This window comes from Erpetoichthys calabaricus, chromosome 11 (assembly GCF_900747795.2).
Source record: "Erpetoichthys calabaricus chromosome 11, fErpCal1.3, whole genome shotgun sequence".
Lineage (NCBI taxonomy): Eukaryota > Metazoa > Chordata > Cladistia > Polypteriformes > Polypteridae > Erpetoichthys > Erpetoichthys calabaricus.
Genome location: NC_041404.2, coordinates 43,620,797 through 43,641,757, shown reverse-complemented (window position 1 = coordinate 43,641,757; position 20,961 = coordinate 43,620,797). Strand labels below are relative to the sequence as shown.

Sequence of the window (20,961 nt, the reverse complement as noted above, 5' to 3'; positions counted from 1 at the left end):
ATTAATTCAGAACCACATTCAGTTTTATTACCTTTTACAAAACATCACACAAATCAAATCTTTTATGACACATGCAAAAAAAAAAAAAAATCTACTTTTTCCATAGTCGTGCATCTACTTCGTTTTACAAAACTCAAATTCAGTGCTGTCATTTGTGCCAAACAAAATCCAATTTCTTTTTATATATACACATACATATAACATACTTTGAATGCTCATGGTTAAATTTTCATATTCATTACCAAAAAAAAAAAAAAACCTCATCCAAGTGCAACATTTGTTTTCAACCACAATTTCTGGTAACACAATTACATACTCCACATAACATCATTTTTCAACAAAACTGAACATGCTAATTTCTTCAGTCCCTTGGCCCATCATGAATAGTTTCCATATTTTTTTTTTTTTATAAAACAAGGAACATTTTGTTAAAAAAATATAAAACTTATCCTTTGATAATACAGTATTAAACCAAACGTAAAAACTTCTGAATTACTTGGGTGTTTAGAAAAAAAAGAAAAAGGAAGCCACTCATTTGTGACGGCCCAACTCTCCGAGGATGAAAGTGGCAGCCGCTGCCTGTACCTCCTTCTGAACTGTTGCCAAGGAACCAGGAAGGACGGCCACAGTTCCAGTGAAAGGGAACAGGAGGCCAGGAATTGACACCTGAAACATGAAATATTGATACCCATCTGGACTAATAAACTGCAACTTGGTGCAGTACAGTGGTGCTTTCATGTTACAGGCAAAGCAGAGCTCTCGGAGACAGGCAACTGGATCGATGCCAATCGGCTTTGGATTCTGGTGGAGTGCCACTTGATCAGGCTCATTTTTCGTGGACGCTGACCCGGGACATTCTGAAGGCAAGGATGGACATAATTTATTTTCCAGGCAATTGATGACATGAGGGGGCAGCTTCTTTTTCAACTTTGGCCGACTGGTAGTTTCATTCTTAGCCAGGTCTGAAGAATCTTTACTGACCTCTGTCTGGATATTCTGCCGCTTCCATTTAACAAAAATTGTAATATCAAACCTCTTTAGAAATCCTAAGGAGTTAGAAAGTGAAAACAGTAATAAATAAAATGTTATGTCGCATCTACAACAAAGAAAAGCAGATTTTTCATAAACCCAACACCAAAATTAGTTTTGCATGCAAGAAGAAGGATGGCTAGGTGGTGCAGATTGGGTAGCGATGTCCTCGTCTCATTGCTGCTAAAGCTCTGTGATGTCACGCTGACCTCACAAAGCATCATGGGGTAGCAATTTTTAGTAATCAATGTACACCTCAGCATTCATGTTTGCAGTGCAGTCTGTTATATGCCATTTGGGTATGGGAATCATTAAAACCGTGTTACTGTTTGTGGTGTGCCATCTATTAGAATGACAGAGGCGTATCACCTGGATGGACACACAAGACATTTAAGCTTTTATTAAGGTGGGTAAGGTTCTTGAAGCAAGGAACTGTGAGAATTTCTAAGTCCAGGGAAATAGAGGGATGGCAGTGGTCATCTGTGCCCACGAGCATTTTCTTTCAGCTGCTGGGACTCTTTCCCAATGCTACATTTGCCAATTGTGTATTTATAAATATACAACCTGTACACCTATGTCTGTAGGCCAAATTTTTTTTTTCTGTTTTATGCCCAGGTTGGCTTTACTATGATCGACTTTGTCCTCTAACACTTGTTCCAAAACAGTCTCTCGTACCGATTTTTACTTAATTCTGTTGATCTATTTTGTAATTAGTGGTTTAGGACAGGGGTAGGCAACGTCGGTCCTGGAGTGCCACAGTATGTGCAGGTTTTTGTTCCAACCCAGTTCCTTAACGAGAACTCAATTATTGCTGATGAAGCACATATTGCTTAAGTGACATTTTAATGCTTCATTTTAGTGGTCTCGCTTGTTAAGGTTCTCCAACCTTAATTGCTTATTTCAATCTTAAACTGCTGCATTCAGTGTTTTAATGGCTCCTTATTAGCAATAAGATGTAAAAGACAAAGCAGCCAGCAGTTCTCCAGCTAGCTTTTTTCCAATTACATCTGTGTGTGTTCATCATGCACGGTTTGATTTAATAAAACACTTAATAGAAAAATGTGACAGACTGAAAATGATCTGTTTTAGGCTTCAAATCATTTGGATGATATCCTTGGTTTGGAAAAAAATCTACGATATAAGAGCCTTACATTGCACAGACTAACAAGCCATAAAATTAAATAAGGTCTGAGATTGGCAATGATTGGTTTCTAATTAAGCAATTGGGTTGAATGAAAACCTGTAGCCACTGCGGCTCACCAGGACCGACATTGCCTACCCCTGTTTTACATCTTATTGCTAATAAGGAGCAATTAAAACACTGAATGCAGCAGTTTAGGATTGAAATAAGCAATTAAGGTTGGAGAACCTTAACAAGCGAGACCACTAAAATGAAACATTAAAATGTCACTTAAGCAATATGTGCTTCATCAGCAATAATTGAGTTCTCGTTAAGGAACTGGGTTGGAAAATAAACCTGCACATACTGTGGCACTCCAGGACCGACGTTGCCTACCCCTGGTTTAGAACATTAGAACAATCTAGAGCAGAACAAGCCAATCAGCTCAACAATGTGCACCAGTCCTATCCACTTGATTCTTCCAAAATAATGTCGAGTTTTCAAAGTCCCAAAACTCCTACGGTCTACCACTCTACATGGTCACTTATTCCATGTGTCTGATGTTTGTGCAAAATTTACCCTTAAATTTCCAACTGTATCCCCTTGTTCTTGATGAACTCATTTTAAAGTCACAGTCTCGATCCAGTGGGCTAATTCCCTTCATAATTTAAAAACTTCAGTCGGGTTTTCTCTTAAATCTCATTTTGCATAAACCTAAAAGGCTCAGCTCTTTTAATTTTTCCTCCTAACTCAGTCACTGTAACACCAGTAATCAGCCGAGTTGCTCTTCTCTGGACCTTCTCTAGTGTTGCTGTGTCCATTTTGTAGCCCGGAGACCAAAATTGCACCCAGTACTCCAGATGAGGCCTCACCAGTGTGTTATAAAGCTGGAGCAGAACCTCCTGTGACTTGTGCTCCACACATCAGGGCGTATATAACCTGACATTCTGTTAGCCTTCGTAATGGCTTCAGAGTCCTATCTGGCAGTTGACAGTGTAGAGTCCACTACATCTTCTAAACCCTTCTCATGAGGTACACTCTTGATTTTCAGTTTCCACTGTGGATTCAAACCCAACATTTTTATTTCCTATGTGTACTATTTTAGATTGACTGTCATTAAACTTCATCTGCCACAAATCTGCCCTTTGGAATGATTTAACAGATTATCTGCCAATCCACCTACTGTAGCTTGATATCATCTGCAAATTTAACCAGCTTGTTACTTGTATTGCTATCCAAATCATTTATACAGTGGTGACTCATACTTTGAACTTAATTCGCTGCAGGAGACCGTTTGAATTGTTTGCAGTCTGAATCACTCAGACACCTAACCGATATTAGAAATAATGGAAAGTGAATTAATCCGTTCACAGAAACTAAACAATACCCATTATCATTTCGATACTTAAAACAGCAAATACACAGCTTAACTCTTAAACCGGCTATAGGCGCTTCACAGTGCAATTTGCCAGCACGCCGGAGCTGATCACTCAGTGCCATACATTTGTTGAGCAGCCAGCTCGTGACCACTGGCGCCCCCTAGCGAATCAGCATCACTGTCTCCCTGGGACTGAGCCGCTGCACTAGACTCGCCTACAAGCGTCAGCGTTGGCCTCGGTGTGCCGCAGTTGGCTCAGTGATTTACTGAATTTCATCAATGGCCTCAGTTGCACTTTGTACATATAATCATAGATTGTTGCAGTAGTTTTTTTTAATAGTTTTTACAGTTCATTGGCAGGGTCTAAAATGATCAGTGTTGCAGTAACTGTGATGCTCTTTGCATGGGGTGGGGATGTTCCATGCAAACTGCATGTTTTCTTGGTGAATTGTGAGATTTCCTTAAAAAGTGCAGCAAACAATTATTTGGCGTCCAGGGGTGCATTAACTCCCCCACCCCCCCCCCCCCCAAATGTATGTGGCAGTTTAAGGGTGCATTCAGGGGATTATCACCTTCATCGTCATCATTTTTACTGCGCAGCATATTCATCACCATCATCACGTGTACTACGTGTACTTCGCTATACAGTAAGTGTAAACTTATCTACCGATTTCATATTGCTTAGCAGTTGTCCCTGTTATTAATAGAGTAAAGGGTGGGTTGTAAACAATACAGGGAGGGTTTAAAAACGTCCGAATACACGTTACATAATTAAATAAATATGGTGTCCCTACTTCGCGGAAATTCAGTTATCGCGGTCAGCCTTGAAACCTCTCCTGCGATAAGTGAGGGATTACTGTAGTGCATCCGGAAAGTATTCACAGCGCATCACTTTTTCCACATTTTGTTATGTTACAGCCTTATTCCAAAATGGATTTAATTCATTTTTTTCCCCTCAGAATTCTACACACAACACCCCATAATGACAGCGTGAAAAAAGTTTACTTGAGATTTATGCAAATTTATTAAAAATAAAAAAATTGAGAAATCCCATGTACATAAGTATTCACAGCCTTTGCCATGAAGCTCAAAATTGAGCTCAGGTGCATCCTGTCTCCCCTGATCATCCTTGAGATGTTTCTGCAGCTTAATTGGAGTACACCTGTGGTAAATTCAGTTGATTGGACATGATTTGGAAAGGCGCACACCTGTCTATATAAGGTCCCACAGTTGACAGTTCATGTCAGAGAACAAACCAAGCATGAAGTCAAAGGAATTGTCTGTAGACCTCCGAGACAGGATTGTCTCAAGGCACAAATGTGGGGAAGGTTACAGAAAAATATCTGCTGCTTTGATGGTCCCAATGAGCACAGTGGCCTCCATCATCCGTAAGTGGAAAAAGTTCGAAACCACCAGGACTCTTCCTAGAGCTGGCCGGCCATTTAAACTGAGCGATCGGGGGAGAAGGGCCTTAGTCAGGGAGGTGACAAAGAACCCGATGGTCACTCTGTCAGAGCTCCAGAGGTCCTCTGTGGAGAGAGGAGAACCTTCCAGAAGGACAATCATCTCTGCAGCAATCCACCAATCAGGCCTGTATGGTAGAGTGGCCAGACGGAAGCCACTCCTTAGTAAAAGGCACATGGCAGCCCGCCTAGAGTTTGCCAAAAGGCACCTGAAGGACTCTCAGACCATGAGAAAGAAAATTCTCTGGTCTGATGAGACAAAGATTGAACTCTTTGGTGTGAATGCCAGGCGTCACGTTTGGAGGAAACCAGGCACCGCTCATCACAAGGCCAATACCATCCCTACAGTGAAGCATGGTGGTGGCAGCATCATGCTGTGGGGATGTTTTCAGCGGCAGGAACTGGGAGACTAGTCAGGATAAAGGGAAAGATGACTGCAGCAATGTACAGAGACATACTGGATGAAAACCTGCTCCAGAGAGCTCTTGACCTCAGACTGGGGTGACGGTTTATCTTTCAGCAGGACAACGACCCTAAGCACACAGCCAACATATCAAAGGAGTGGCTTCAGGACAACTCTGTGAATGTCCTTGAGTGGCCCAGCCAAAGCCCAGACTTGAATCCGATTGAACATCTCTGGAGAGATCTTAAAATGGCTGTGCACCGACGCTTCCCATCCAACCTGATGGAGCTTGAGAGCTGCTGCAAAGAGGAATGGGCGAAACTGGCCAAGGATAGGTGTGCCAAGCTTGTGGCATCATATTCAAAAAGACTTGAGGCTGTAATTGCTGCCAACGGGGCATCGACAAAGTATTGAGCAAAGGCTGTGAATACTTATCCATCCATCCATTGTCCAACCCGCTGAATCCGAACACAGGGTCACGGGGGTCTGCTGGAGCCAATCCCAGCCAACACAGGGTACAAGGCAGGGAACCAATCCAGGGCAGGGTGCCAACCCACCGCAGGACACACACAAACACACCAAGCACACACTAGGGCCAATTTAGAATCGCCAATCCACCTAACCTGCATGTCTTTGGACTGTGGGAGGAAACCCACGCAGACACGGGGAGAACATGCAAACTCCACACAGGGAGGACCCGGGAAGCGAACCCAGGTCCCCAGATCTCCCAACTGCGAGGCAGCAGCGCTACCCACTGCGCCACCGTGAATACTTATGGACATGGGATTTCTCAGTTTTTTTTATTTTTAATAAATTTGCAAAAACCTCAAGTAAAACTTTTTTCTCGTTGTCATTATGGGGTGTTGTGTGTAGAATTCTGAGGAAAAAAATGAATTTAATCCATTTTGGAATAAGGCTGTAACATAACAAAATGTGGAAAAAGTGATGCGCTGTGAATACTTTCTGGATGCACTGTAATATATATATAAATTATATAAATAAAAAACGTCTACGTATGGAAATGTGTGTGTGTCTGGAAGTGAGAGGTGGAGTCACGGTAAGGACTCCGCTTCCAAGGAAACAAACAACTTGCTTAGCCACTAATAACACAAGCGAGGCCAGCACGTCAGCAAAACAAAATCTCAGAAGAAAGACAAAGTCACTTAGCCACTAACATCAGGCAAAACGGTATCCCTTTTACTTTTCCTCCCGCTGCTAATGCACAAGCAAGGTTAGCACGTTGGCAAATCAAATCCTCCTAGGAAAGAGATGCCCAGAGTAATTCCTTTCACTTACCTACATTTCAATTTATTTTCTGACGATTTAAATAGTTTCTAGGACCCCGGGCTTTCTACAGCACGGGCTTACACAGCTAGTATATTCATATTAAGGCAGTGGAAAGGGGACAAGCTTCTCATGAAGACATATAGAGTGCAGTGGAGCAAGGAGTCATGCATTTGGGCATGGGTCATTATCCTTTTTTCACTGCCATGTCGTTTTGAGGTGTGAAAGCAGGTATCAGTGCCAAAGTCCAAATTTTATTACCGATCCACCACCAAGTCACTCTGAATAAAAGGGTCTGCTAAACAAACAAGTCCAGTTTTTACCATTTGTTGGGCCTTTGATGGTAGTGTGATGTTGGCATGCTCCTCTTTCAAGAATGCATTTGAGGTCAATTCCTATCCAGGACATTGAACGTCTTCTTTAATTAACCGTTTCCCTCACTAGAATTGTCATGACCTAACCCCTTCCAAGGTGGTGCCATGATGTCCAAGGAGTTAAATTACTGAAAGTTGCCTTCAAGCTGGGGAACTCTGTTACAGTCAACCAACCATTCCTTTAGAGTCACCACCGCATACAGTAATACACATTCTTTTTACTAATCACAGACTAAATGTACCATAAACCGAGATCCTTGAAAATCCCAGTAAATCACAAGCATATTTGTTCATTTGGTTACAAAATACAATTTGGATGCTTGTTTTGTAGACCTACAACATGGGAACCTAAAAGGGCATTACCTTCACTCAGGACTCTTTTGGCCATGGAGGCGGCATAATGAGACACGTACTCCACCACAGCGGTCTTCTTCAGATTGTCTTGGGGAGCCACATTTAGATACAATTTCTCCACCCCAGGAGAGATGGATCTGAGAAAGTTGAGAAGCTTCTTCTCCTCCATGTTGCAAGGGAGATCAATCAATTTGAGGTGTCGTTTCTCTGTGCTCTTGACCACGCTGATCTGGTACTCTTTGGTCAGCGGGTAATTGTTCAAGAGTAACACAGCAGCATCTGCGGCTTCAGGTGTGGTGTACTTAGCATAGGCAAATCCACGGTTCTGTCCGCTGAAATTCATCATGAGGCGGAATTCATAGAGGATACCCACCTGCTGGAAGAGTGGTAGGAGTTTATCCTCATAGACATCCCTTGGGAATCGGCTAACGAAAACCTCGCAGCCAAATATGGGAGGCTTCCCAGTATAACCTGTCAAAAACACAACAATTTACACAGTTGGGACCGGTTATTGCCAAGCTAATATTTGACACAAATTGTGGCAAGCAAGGCCACAGTGGCCTTTGAGAATTCTGGTCAAACCTTGTTTCACCACCCCCCTCCAACTTTGGTAGGCTTTGGGTGTCAGGGATGTTTCTCCTCCTGTTGTTGAGGTAGCACCCAATAGCCTCCACAATGATGGTCATGATACTTTAGCATTTATAATAAATATAAAATGGACCCATCCATTCATTAAAAGAATACTTCACCCAAAAATGTACTTTAGTAGGCTACGTATCCTATGTAGTTCATAGTTATGACAAAAAAACTTGTGTTTTAATGCAGAGTACAGAGAAAAGTTAGATATAACAGGTGCAAATGGTGACCACTGTTGGACCACAGCAAAAAGTCCATAGAAGATGATACTCATCTCATGTATTCCACATGACAACTCATTCAGTCGTATCCTCACAGAGTTCCAAACACATACATTTTTACTAAAATAAGCTTTTGTGAATGCAAATGGAACACACTCAGACGTGCCAAAGGATCTGAAGACAGAACTTCCATCTCCACTATGTTGGTCAGGAGTCCAGCCCAGTAACGGCTTATTCATTGGTGAACATTGTGTTTCACACAATATTAATAAAAAGACTGCACTAAGAGACTTATAAAACTAAAGTTTATAAGAGAATCTGCCTCATAATCGTTGAGGCGTCTCAGATTTGTACAAGCAGATGGTCAATTCACCCATGTAGTCTTAGAGGAGAACGCTAGAAAAATCCCGAGGTACTCCAGGTGTGGTTATGAATATAAAGGACAGGAGGCAAGCCAAGACTTCAACTGCTTTCCATTTTTGTTTGAGATCATCATCCAGAGGTGATTTATTTTAGTTTACTTATGACCACGTTCAGTTCCGATGGACTAGTCTTAAGTATGTTTTTTTTTGGGTTATATTCTCGAATAAAAGAACACATGCTTATTTGATATTCGGACTAAAGTCTTCACACATTATACACTTCATGTCATTATTAGTATAACATGGAATAAGTTTAGGTATGTGTTCAGCATTTCCTTGCCTTGCATTTCCTTTCATCCTACACTTACCCAGATCTTTGTAGACATGGGTCACCCATGAAATGCATGTGTTCCAATTAACGATATATTGTATTATCTATAATAATAAAAGGCAAAGTCCTCACTGACTGACTGACTGACTCACTCACTCACTGACTGACTGACTCATCACTAATTCTCCAACTTCCCGTGTAGGTGGAAGGCTGAAATTTGGCAGGCCCATTCCTTACAGCTTACTTACAAAAGTTAGGCAGGTTTCATTTCGAAATTCAAAGCGTAATGGTCATAACTGGAACATATTTTTTGTCCATACACTGTAATGGAGGAGGCGGAGTCACGTATCGCGCCATCACGCCTCCTACGTAATCACGTGAACTAAAAACAAGGAAGAGATTTACAGCACGAGACACACGCGGGAATGAAGGTAAATGACGTTAATTTTTGACTGTCTTTTAATACTGTGTAAGCATACATATTAACACATGTGCAATTAAACGTGTGCATTTACGGGGTGATTTCTCAGGCTTAAAAGCTCGCCTTTTACTAAAAAGGTAAATGCAAAACTATTTTCAATCAGTTTATTGAAACGCTCCCGTTAAGGATTGCAATAACATATTCGCGAGATAAAAGAACGAAGTAGGGGGAAATGGAGGAAGAGCCGGAAACAGCAAAGAGCAAAAAATTAATTAAACAATTGAGAACGGAGCGAGTGAAGCATACAAGCATGTTCATAAGGGAAACAAAGCACGGTGTAAAATTAAGTTTATAGAAACGCTCCCGCTGCGGATTGCAATAACATATTCGCGAGATAAAAGTTTAATGAGAAGACACGAGGTATAAACGAACCACACGCCGTGGCGCAACGTTAGGGGCAACAGTTTCAACCATTCTATGATCTGCTTCTCGCAACTGAAAGACGGCACATGGCGGATGTTAGCCGACTTGCTGACCGCAACGTTAGGGGCTTCAACTATGGCGCTCACGCCACATCTCAGTGCCAACACTTTCCAGACTCTACTTAAAAGACACGCCCTCCTCACTGGACAGTTAAAAAGACCAATCAAACTAACGATGACATCAAGTATTACCCAATCAAAAGTAGGAAAGGAGGCATCTTCATAAAATGCGTGTGGGATGATTTGCATGACACGCTGCTTTTAAAAAAAAATGATAAAAAAAATACGGGATAAATCCCGTCCAGTATTGATTCAAAACGGGACTCGCAATTTCATTCTCAAACGCGGCACGATTCCGTATTTTAAAGGACGGGTGGCAACCCTACAGTGCCAGGTAAGCACCCATACAATCAGATTGTGATTCAGACTAGGAATGCAATGAATGTAATTTCCCCGATCTACATACAAGGCGAAAGTCTTGCAACATTCAAAGATGAGTACTTATTAAGTACACCATGGCACATAAAAGAGCTTATGAAGCCTTGAACCGAAAAAAGCAAGATCTCAGAGATCGTAAAAAAAAAAAAAGGAGGTAATGTCGTTTTACTCGCTGTACATTTTACTCAAACATTACCAGTTATTCCACGAGGGAGACCAGCAGATGAACTCAACGCGTGTTTAAAATCCATGCTTCTCCCACGCTCGGTTATATGTTGCGTGTTCTCGGGTAGGTACACCAAAAAATGTATATATTTAAGCATGTAATGGGCAAACAAAAAATGAGGTATACCCGAAGGCACTGCAGTAGTACTCAATGTAACTTTACTTCTTAAATGTTAATGTTTTACTGTTTAATAATTTATACGCTTCTTATATATTGTTCTAATTCTTTTATCAAAATACCAGTGACAGCGCAATGCACGATAACATGGAGTGAATACACCATACACATCTGCCCACGGCCGCCCTGGTGTGCGCAGATAGGAGTTGATTCTAAAATAAAATAAACATAAAAAGAGTAATACAATCATCACCCATAAAGCGGATAGCAGACGTGACGTATTATATGTGTACCAGATTTCAAGTCAATAGGTGAAACGGTTTGCAAGCTATAGCTGATTTAAAATCCTGGACAGACCAACGAAAAGCCACGGTAGCAAATTATAGAAGAAGATTTTACTGTTTAATAATTTAAATTTATATGAAATGTGCTTCTTATATATTACTTCATATTCTCATATGATAATGATGTTAATGTTGTTTATATTGATTTCTATGTTATTGTAAGTGCACCTATGTGTGTGTATGTATGTATATATATATATATATATATATATATATATATATATATATAAAAAATCTATATATAAAAAATATATGTGTATATATGTATATATATATATATATATATATATATATATATATATATATATATATATATAAAATCTATATATAAAAAAATATATGTGTATATGTATATATAATATATCTGTATATGTGTGTATATGTGTGTGTATATGTGTATATGTATATATATATATATATATGACAGCAACACTCATAACAATGACAACACAATTACATTGACAATCATGTTACGTTATTTTTAAAATGTTTCCTTTACTTTTTCATAACCTCTTTAACACACTACTTCTCCGCTGCGAAGCGCGGGTATTTTGCTAGTTTACCCTATACAACTACAGGCACCTCACACGCACAGCATTGGCTTGAGCTGGGAGAGTTGAGCTCTGTCAAAGCTGGGGATGGGACAGCAGGCTGCTTGTGCTGATTGAGGCATTTACAACACAAAAGACGCTGAAGGAGAGGTGCGAAGGGACTCGAAGTGGGCCGGGATTACAAATTTATTCTAGTGTTAAGAGTCATCAAAAGGACATATCCCCCCTTTCAAAACATTTGATATTGGCACAACCCTTCTACTTCTATCTTTGTTTTACCACTCTGAGTGTATTCCCTTGGAGACTTGACAAAAAGGGGCCATGTTTAAACAGAAGCCCAATGTTGCAAGTCTCAGCTGAACCCCAGGGGCAAAGCCAGGGCAAACCAATCAAAAACTGGAATGAATTTGAAAAGTAGAGGAGATAGAATGTCTGAAACTAGGGGGCCAGATTTAATTAAAATAAATCAAAAAAAATCACAAGCTATATATTTTAACACCCAAAAGCTGTAGTGCAATTTATGATTTAAAATGATTAAAAAGTGCATCATCATTTACACCATTTAATTGCCAATATCAATTAATTGATTGTGTAAGAATGTATTTTTTATTAGAGAAATGGTTAAAACTACTTTAATTAAGCCTCGTTTCAGATAGTTTTTTTTTCTGCAATGTACCTATTACAGTTTCTAATAGTGAGAAACATTTTATTTTCTTTCATGCCATATGCATTATGGATGAATATTTTTGTACACTTTTTTTTTTTTTTTGAGTGTGTATTTCGAGGAAAATTTTTAGTATTTCATGGTCCCAGAACAATAAGCCTACAGAATTTCATCCTCTTTAATAAAATCCCTGTGTGCGTCCAGATGTCCGTGTGTGTGTGTCTTCTAGTGAAGTGCGCATGCGCGGGGCACGGTGCGATGTGCGATATTACTGTCAGAGAAAGTTAGAGGCGTTTTACGTATTACTGCGAGAGGAAATTAAAGGTAGACAATACAGTGACACATATTACAGTCACATACAAGCCAGTATTACTGTCAGAGGAGATTAAAGGCATATTACCGACACGCACGCCTGTATTACCGCCAGAGAAAATTAAAGGTATATTACGGACGTTCAAGCCAGCGGATGTACAAGACGGTATTACTGTCACAGACAATTAAAGACACACAATACATGGCGGCAGCCCACGAAGAACGGTCAGCTCAGCAAGTAAACATCAACAAAAGAAAGGCTGAAAGAAAGAAAAATGCAACCAACAAAAAGAATGAGGTCAAAGTTCCTTGCCATTTAATATAGACTGTTCCTACTAATGTTTATGCACTACTGTTCTAGCGCCTGTTACTGTAACGGGCTCAATGACTAGTTTTGTTAATAATAAATGAACAATTAATACCTGTGGTTTAAAGTTTAAGTACAAAAACACATTCTAATATAAGACTTCTATTTCAGTGGTTATGCAGGTTAGTATAAAATGTTTTTTAAAGTGATAAGGAAAAAGAAAAATCATAAAATTGGTAGTGGCTGATCATTACATGAGGGTTGGGGGGGCCATCTGTGATCAGTATTGGGGCCTGAAAAAACCTGATCAGAGTGTTCCCTAGTTTTTAGATGCATCATGAGACCTTGATCATTGCACTGATGATGTGGAGGAATCGACAGGATAGGGGGGTGTTCAGTTTTAAGTTATTCCACAGAGGATGTACAACATAGAGATTTCAATCACTCTAGCATAGTTAGCTTCACTTACAAGTAGGCACTAGTTATTAATACTCTGACTGATCAGCCAGCTGTCCAAGATCAGCCAACGTTTACCCCAGACGACTCACTTGGAGATTCGTAAATTAGTTGATCTCAGAAGGGCTGGTGACCAGACATAAGAGGCTCTTTGGTATGGCAACTATAAACAACTTGGTCTTGCTGCTTAGTAAACAACAAGCTTGTTGTCTTAACAGCAAAATGTCAATTTTACATTTACAGTAAATGCCTTTAGCATGTTAGCCTATTATCTTGATAAATATGAAAACTTTACTAAAATTGTTGCTTGTAATTATGACAAGAACTTCTTTTCTTTTATGGCTTCTATATTATGGGTAAATGTTTATTAGTTTAGGAAAGAGTTTTTAAAGGGATTTCACTTATTTTAGTATTTTTGTGGTTGCTGAACAAGAAGCATACAGAATTTAGTTTTACAAAAAAAAAAAAAATTCAATACTTGTCTGCAGTTAAAAAAAAAAAAAACAAAACGACAAAACACAGCTTTAATATTGAACGTGAGACTTCTAAATGGCTGGTTACGCAGGAGCTTAGTGCAACAGATTTTTTAAGATATTAGAATCGGCCAGTTCTAATAACTGGACATCGGTGAACAGTATCAGCCCTAAAAAACTTCATTTGTGCTTCCCTAGACCTAGCGTCAGGTTTTTGGTTACACTTTCATTTTGGTTCTTTCGTTTGATTCTCTTTTGCGGCTTTTCATTTACGATCTTCCAGCTTTGACTCTCTGCCTGTCTGGATTAGGATTATGTCGGTTTATCAATTCCTGGTCCTCTTCTATCTCCCAACAATCCACATCTCTCTGTGGGAACTGTGGGTTCAGCAAACAACCAGACTTATGACAACCTGCTGCAAGCACATTTACGATTTCATAAAATGAATTGGCACTCTTGTCCGAGGATGATTACTAAGCAGATTTCCAAAATTGGATGGAAACATGGATATGGGAATATTTCAGTCAGACATGAAACCTGCCCCGTTATAATTACGGTGTTGTGACTAAGCGTGGCTGCACGTGAACCATGACAGACTGGTGGTCACATCCAGGGTTCAGTGCTGCCTTGTGCCCACTGCTGCACATGTTCTGCCATTTTTGCTTTAGATATTGAAAGGCAGCAAAATGCAAATGATACACGTTCCAGATACTGCTGCCTTCACCCACAGAAAATAGGACATGCATGTAAACAAATCTGAGGAGAGAAAAATGTATATTTGTTAAATTTATATTTTCACTAAATTTAAGACAAATTTATCCCACTTTTTGAGCTTGAAGATGCAACAAAATAGACAAAACAGTTCAGTGGGAAAAGGTGACCAGTGTTTAACATGCATTTCCCCCCAACTAACAAAAGATTTACTAATCATGAGGCGAAAGGCAAATAGAAAATGGCATAATACAGAATAATCAGAGGAGCCTGATTCAGACCAAAACAGCAGGTGACCATAGCAAATAAAACACCTTGCAGAGAAACAGAAGTGCGAGAATTCTTACCAGGTGGAGGCCCCCCGTATTTTCTTTGGCCATTGACTTGGGTTAGAGAGATACCAGTGGTCTGCAACCAGAACTCCAAAGATTCCAAACTGCTCCTATTCAAGAATTCAAACCTTTCATCCTGATTTGGGGGAAAAAAAAAAAAAAAAAAAAAAGAATTAGGGTCACATCCCTGAGATGTTTGCCTCTCAATTTAATTCAACGGTACACTCCTTGTTGTATGGTCTGAATGACAAAGTAAATTCAAAACCTTTTACATTAAAAGGAATGCTGTTGCTTAAATGGAACATGTGGTGACCGAAGATGATTTCTGGCTATTTACGGCCCAACAAAAGGACTACTCTTTACAAGGACAGGTTTGCAGTGCCCCCTTTTTCTGCAGGTTTAAGTGCAAGAGTTTGAAGCTCCTGCTCTCTACATAGTTTTTAAAATTTGTCAAATCACATTCTCTGTAGGCAAGTCTTCATTATTACATCAATCACTTGGGTCTTTTCATTTCACTTCTACAACTGAACAGTTCTTGCCAAATAAGACAGTTTCACCAAGAACGTGGCCACGAATTTAAAAAGGGGCAATACTATTTAGGCCAGTGTTTCCCAAACCTCGGTCTTGGGGGGCCCACTGTGGCTGCAGGTTTTTGTTCCAACCAGATTCCTAATCAGTGACAATACCTGGTAACACTGAGCATATTTAAATTAGCTGCTATTATTTTTCTTTTATTCAACATTCAGAAAAGCACAACAGCATGATTTTTACATTTATAAGACATTTAGAAATATTTATGCTTTTGCTAGAGATTTAAATGCTTAACTCTCTTAATTGATTATATTTTGCCCTCTCTCTGTGCAGTTTTTCCCCTTCGTTGTATCTTATTAATGACAATTAAAAATGAACAGAGCAGACACGCTGGCAAACAACACGGAATAATCAAAGGCTGCAACTACTTTAGCATCAGACCCAGCTCACTGACAAAAAAAAACAAAAAAACACAACACCTCAAAAAATGTTACAAGGAGAAGTGTTGGAGCAACCGACCAGAATCAAATAACACACACGTATTTCAAAAGAAATGAACAAGAATTCCAAAAACACAATTGTACTCATGAGAACATATAGGAATAAGAGGCCAACCAGAAATTGAAAAACTGGTAACAACTTACAGAACATTAAAGGGAAGTGATAATATATATTAACCCTTAAACCACCACATACTTGGGGGTTAATGCACCCCTGGACGCCAAATACTTTTTTGCTGCACTTTTTAAGTTAACGTCACAGTTCACAAAGAAAATGTGAAATTTTAACGCTTTTTTTTTTTCATGCAAAGAGCATCACAATTATTGCAACACTGATCATTTTACGGCGGCACAGTGGTAGTGCTGCTGCCTCGCAGTAAGGAGACATGGGTTCGCTTCCTGGGTCCTCCTGGCGTGGGGTTTGCATGTTCTCCCCATGTCTGCGTGGGTTTCCTCCCACAGTCCAAACACATGCAGGTTAGGTGCATCGCCGATCCTAAATTGTTCCTAGTGTGTGCGTGTGTGTGTGCCCTACCCAGGGATTTGCTCCTGCCTTGCACCCTGTGTTGGCTGAGATTGGCTCCAGCAGACCCCCGGGACCCTGTAGTTAGGATATAGCGGGTTGGATAATGGATGATCATTTTACACACTGCCAATGAACTATAGAAACAGGTATAGAACTATAGAGAATATTAGGTGTAAAAGAGTTGATGGTGGAAAAACAACAGGCTGGTCAAGGGTCCACATCTATCCCAGGGACACAGGCAAACAAAGAGTTCTGCTGTGCAAGCTAAACAGGGAAGGCCCAAGGAAAGCAGGAGATGTAGAACTGCAGCCCACCCTCAAATACCCTTGTAGCAACACTTAGGACAAACACAGCAGACCACTTGGCAGAAGAGTTGACAGCAATTTTATAATACACTTTGTATTCAAAATAGTAATCTATTGGCAAAGCAGTGATCAAAAAAATACTTAGTTTGAATATATCTTAAGCAAGTTTGTCTCTTTTCTATTTTATTTAAATGTACAGCAATTACTGTGACAACCATGACCAAAATGACCGTCAATTCTGCACTTTGAGTACGTTCTTTAAATACAATCCTGTCCTATTTTAATTATTAACATACTTGAAAAAAATTGGCACATATGTAAAATACAGGATAGCCGAAAAAATGAACCATACAACTGTATCAGGACTTAAGAGTAAGTTGCTACATGTCAACAAAACAAACAAAACTTTAGATAATATTTTGACTAATACATTTACACAAATAAAAATATCAATAAAAAAGCCGTTTAGCCTGTATTTCTATTCTGACAGAGCCGACTGGAAGTAGAAAATACAATTAAAACACACAAAGGTGTGAAAAGTGGTCCTTTCCTGTCCTTGTGTGCAGGCTTCTTCTTTCCTTGAACTTACGCGGTGCAGTTCTGACGTATTCTATCGCAGGTAAAATGGATGCACTTCTACGCCTTTACAACATGGCTGAGTATCAACGGCCGCGGTATAAGGAGTCGTGATCGAAATGGAATATTAAAAACGGCAGCATAATTTAAAAACGCGCACATAGGTACAAATATAATACGATCCGCATACAAAAAAATCACAAATTATCAGTCATTTAAAGCAACCCTGGCACCCGATTCAGCCTCGCGCAAACGATCAGACAGCAGTTGACCATTGAGCTGCCGGCTGTAGCCACGGAGTCTGGAAGGCACTTGGTATTGTAGATCGAAGAGCGCTGGCAGTACGGGGAACTGCTCCCCTTGGAATTCACGCGAGTTATCACCGCATATCAAATCGACGGGTTTGGATCCCTGTAGTTTTAAGCGACTCGTACATGAATGTTTGAACGAAGAGAGAGAGGGGTTTGAATCCCCTTAATGCGGAGATTCCCAACGTGGCAGGGGCAATTTGATTTTTTTAGGTTGGCAATTCGAGAATTTAGGTGCGTTAAACAATTTATAAAATAAAAAAAAAAAATCACTGTTAAAAATGATAGAAAAAAAAAATATTTTTTACAGAGACATTTATATAAACATAGAAGGGGTGGTGAAGAACCCTTTAATTTATGATTTTACAACCGGCTTGGTGGGTTCATCTACATAGAAATCGTTTTTACCATTATAATAAAATGAATTGCAACAATGATAACATTTTGCAATATAACAAAAATACAAAATGATCGGGTCTTGTTCAGAAAGCGGACGCCATCTCCTTCTTGTTTGTTTTAGACTGGCCTACCCCTACTACAAACCCTGAAGTTAAAGGCTCCTGGGGCTAAGGCCAGGTACACCAGTTTCCCTAATCTTAAAAATTTAGAGTAGGTGCCTAATCTTAAAAATAGGTGCAGTCTGTTTTTGGCGAAGTGGCGTCCACGTTCTGAACAAGAGCCAAAATTATCAAAATATTACAGAAAAAGCTGTCATTAAAGTTATTTTAGATCTTATTTTCATATTACTTCATATATTTTTTAATAATTTCTTAGCGATTTCTTTCTCAATACTTCAGCTATTCTTTCCCTATTCTCTTTCCATGTTCTTTGGAAGCTTCTTTAGACCAAATGAATGACATTATGGCCTTCCTCCACGTGAGTAGGAGTTCACTTTTTGAATAGGTGATAATAAGAATATGGTATATGTTACAGTGAGGGGCATCATGATTTTAGAGAGGCCTAGGTGGGGCATGGCCAAAAAAAAAAAAAAAGGTTGGGAACCACCACCTTAAAAGTTTCATACAAGACTTACAAGAAAACATGGATGTAGTGAAAAGTCAAGCAAAATGACACTTTATTGGACAACTAAAAAGATTTCAATATGCAAGCTTTCTAGATAACTCAGGCCCCTTCTTTTATATCTTGCCTGAAAAAGGGGCCCGAGTTTCCTCAAAAGCTTGTACAGTATATTGTAATCTTTTTAGTTGGCCAATAAAAGGTGTCATTTTGCTTGGCTTTTCACTACATTCATAATGGCTAACACGGTACAACACCCTAGTACTAAAGAAAACATGCAAAAATATCGGTAAAATTAAATACGCAAATAAAAGTACTTTAAAAAAGGGACACTGATTAACTACCAGTTTTTAAAATCAAGTCGTATTTCATATTGCGTCTGGAGGAATATTACGAACAAAGTTAAATAAGCTGCAAAAAAAAAAAAAAATCGCAACAAATGTATTTAATTTCGCATTACATTGTTTTGTCACATTTCACAATTTTATCTTCGTATTCAATGTATTTCGAAACATTCCTGCATAGTCTACTACTGTCGAACCCATTGGGGGTGGTGGGGAGTCCATGTCATCCCCCGGGATCGTTACGGATCTGATTAGTTCGCTTGAAAACTGGCAGTAGGAATCGCAGCCGAACCAATTGGCGATTGAAACAAAGTAAGAAATCCACCCGACTGCCAACAAAGCAAATGTTAGGCACTGAACCAAACAAAGCACACGAAACAGGGCGTTAACAAATACTGCGCAACCATTTTTTTTCGTACACGCAATACTGCCATAATTTTGCCCACATGAATGAATAAGCCAATACAAAAAATACCGTAGTGGACAAAGCAAAACAATTCGAAGTGGAGGGAAGTGACTTGAGCCACGAGCACTTGCCGTGCAGCCAAAACGAGGCCGAGGTTGTACAGCTCTGAAGTGCGCAGTCGTTTAAATTGGTCTTGAGCAATGCAAAAAGCGTCAAGTGTGACTTTTGTACGATACTGAAAGCATCGAGAATGTGTGTTATATACGGTCTTACACGAGTGACGCTGTTTAAGGGCAACAAACAAAGAAGGTTATTCGATGTATCAAACACATTGTACCAAGTCCAGGTGTACCACGTGCCTGGTTTTTGCCATTTCTACAGCCCAGTAATTAAAGATTTTAGGAAACTAATGGGTAGAGGTAATATGCGATACACTTAATCCACATGACTTGATGCAAGAATTTCATGTACATTTGATTTAGCCACATGTGTGACAATTTTCCATAGCGACCAACCTGCTGAACGGTTGTTACACGACTTTATTTCTTAGAGCAGCGGCGTAATTCATATGTGACACGCGCTCTGGGGGGGGTTCTCCGCTTTGTCATGCAATCTCCCAATAGGTTACTAAACCTTTCTTAAAAATGTCGGCAGGCGTACAATACACATACAGGACCACTTATTCGAATGACGGCGACAAATCGACGGTGCCAATCCGTTAGACTGGTAGCCTACGCAACAAACTAGCGCGCTCCGCTTAAACCTCTAGTTACAGCCGCGCTTGGTTTTGCTACCGTTGTATTTTAAATTACGAGCATGCGTAATTTGTCCTGTAAAGCAATTTATAAACTAAGCCGAAATGCTTAACGGTAAAAATCACTTTAGATGTTACGTGCTGGCGAGTATACCAGTTGAAAAATTTCGAATGCCAACTTTCAAATGGAAGCCCACTCAGGACTTCGAAGCAATTTAATAACAAATGGGGCAATTAGAAGTCCTGTAACTCCCAGGCGTGTTTGAAAACCAACTTGTCTTGGCCGTTCAATCAACCATATTTTATATATATATATATATATATATATATATATATATATATATATATATATATATGCACCACAGTAACTTACCTCAAAGAGGCTCATGACTACACCTCGTAATATTCTCTTTACGCCCTGCGCAATTTCTACGAACCTGCGATATTTAAATGCTCGCACCAGTGTGGTGGGCGGAGGAAGTCTTCACCGTGGCCCTAATACTAGTGATGGGCCGCTCGATACTCAGGTTTCGACACTGTGTCGAGCTTTCGAAGCACTGGCGATCGAAGCACCACTTCGAGGCTTGCTTCAAATGCGCCCGTCACGTGATTTTGAGTCACGCTTGCGTAATGACGTTATTGATATCTGCGCAGTCAGCAGTCGATTTGGTCTTTCACTAGCCTGTTAAAGCGCTTTGGCTCAAAGCGTAAAAGCAGTTGTTCTTGCTACAGCGATAAGGTTCGCTAACCCGAGATAAAATCCTAATTTAGGCTCGCATATGTTGAAATAAGAATTTTGTATAAAACAGTTAAGTAGTACTTGTCTGAAAGTTAACAAATATATTTTGGAGACATTATGAACGATTTACATGGGGCACCTTTTTCCTTGGTGTGGAATCGTGTCC

The 20,961-nt window shown here is 39.8% G+C and overlaps 1 protein-coding gene across 1 annotated transcript; it reads right to left on the bottom strand.

The window, feature by feature from the left end:
• Positions 1–113: 113 nt before the first annotated feature.
• On the bottom strand, positions 114–20,621 carry dnd1 (DND microRNA-mediated repression inhibitor 1). The gene is made up of 4 exons (XM_028812535.2): positions 20,430–20,621; positions 14,805–14,925; positions 7,415–7,876; positions 114–1,046 (listed from the first exon to the last, which is right to left on the bottom strand). Exons 1-4 carry the CDS (start codon positions 20,442–20,444, stop codon positions 532–534), a joined length of 1,113 nt encoding a protein of 370 aa, XP_028668368.1. The 5' UTR covers positions 20,445–20,621; the 3' UTR covers positions 114–531.
• Positions 20,622–20,961: the final 340 nt, after the last annotated feature.

Bases quoted from the DNA above. Each gene is read 5' to 3' on its own strand.
- dnd1 (XM_028812535.2), bottom strand. The intron at 7,877-14,804 runs GTAAGAATTCTC...TGTTTTTGACAG, and splicing joins ATACGGGGGGCCTCCACCTG to GTTATACTGGGAAGCCTCCC. The intron at 1,047-7,414 runs GTAATGCCCTTT...CTAACTCCTTAG, and splicing joins CAAAAGAGTCCTGAGTGAAG to GATTTCTAAAGAGGTTTGAT.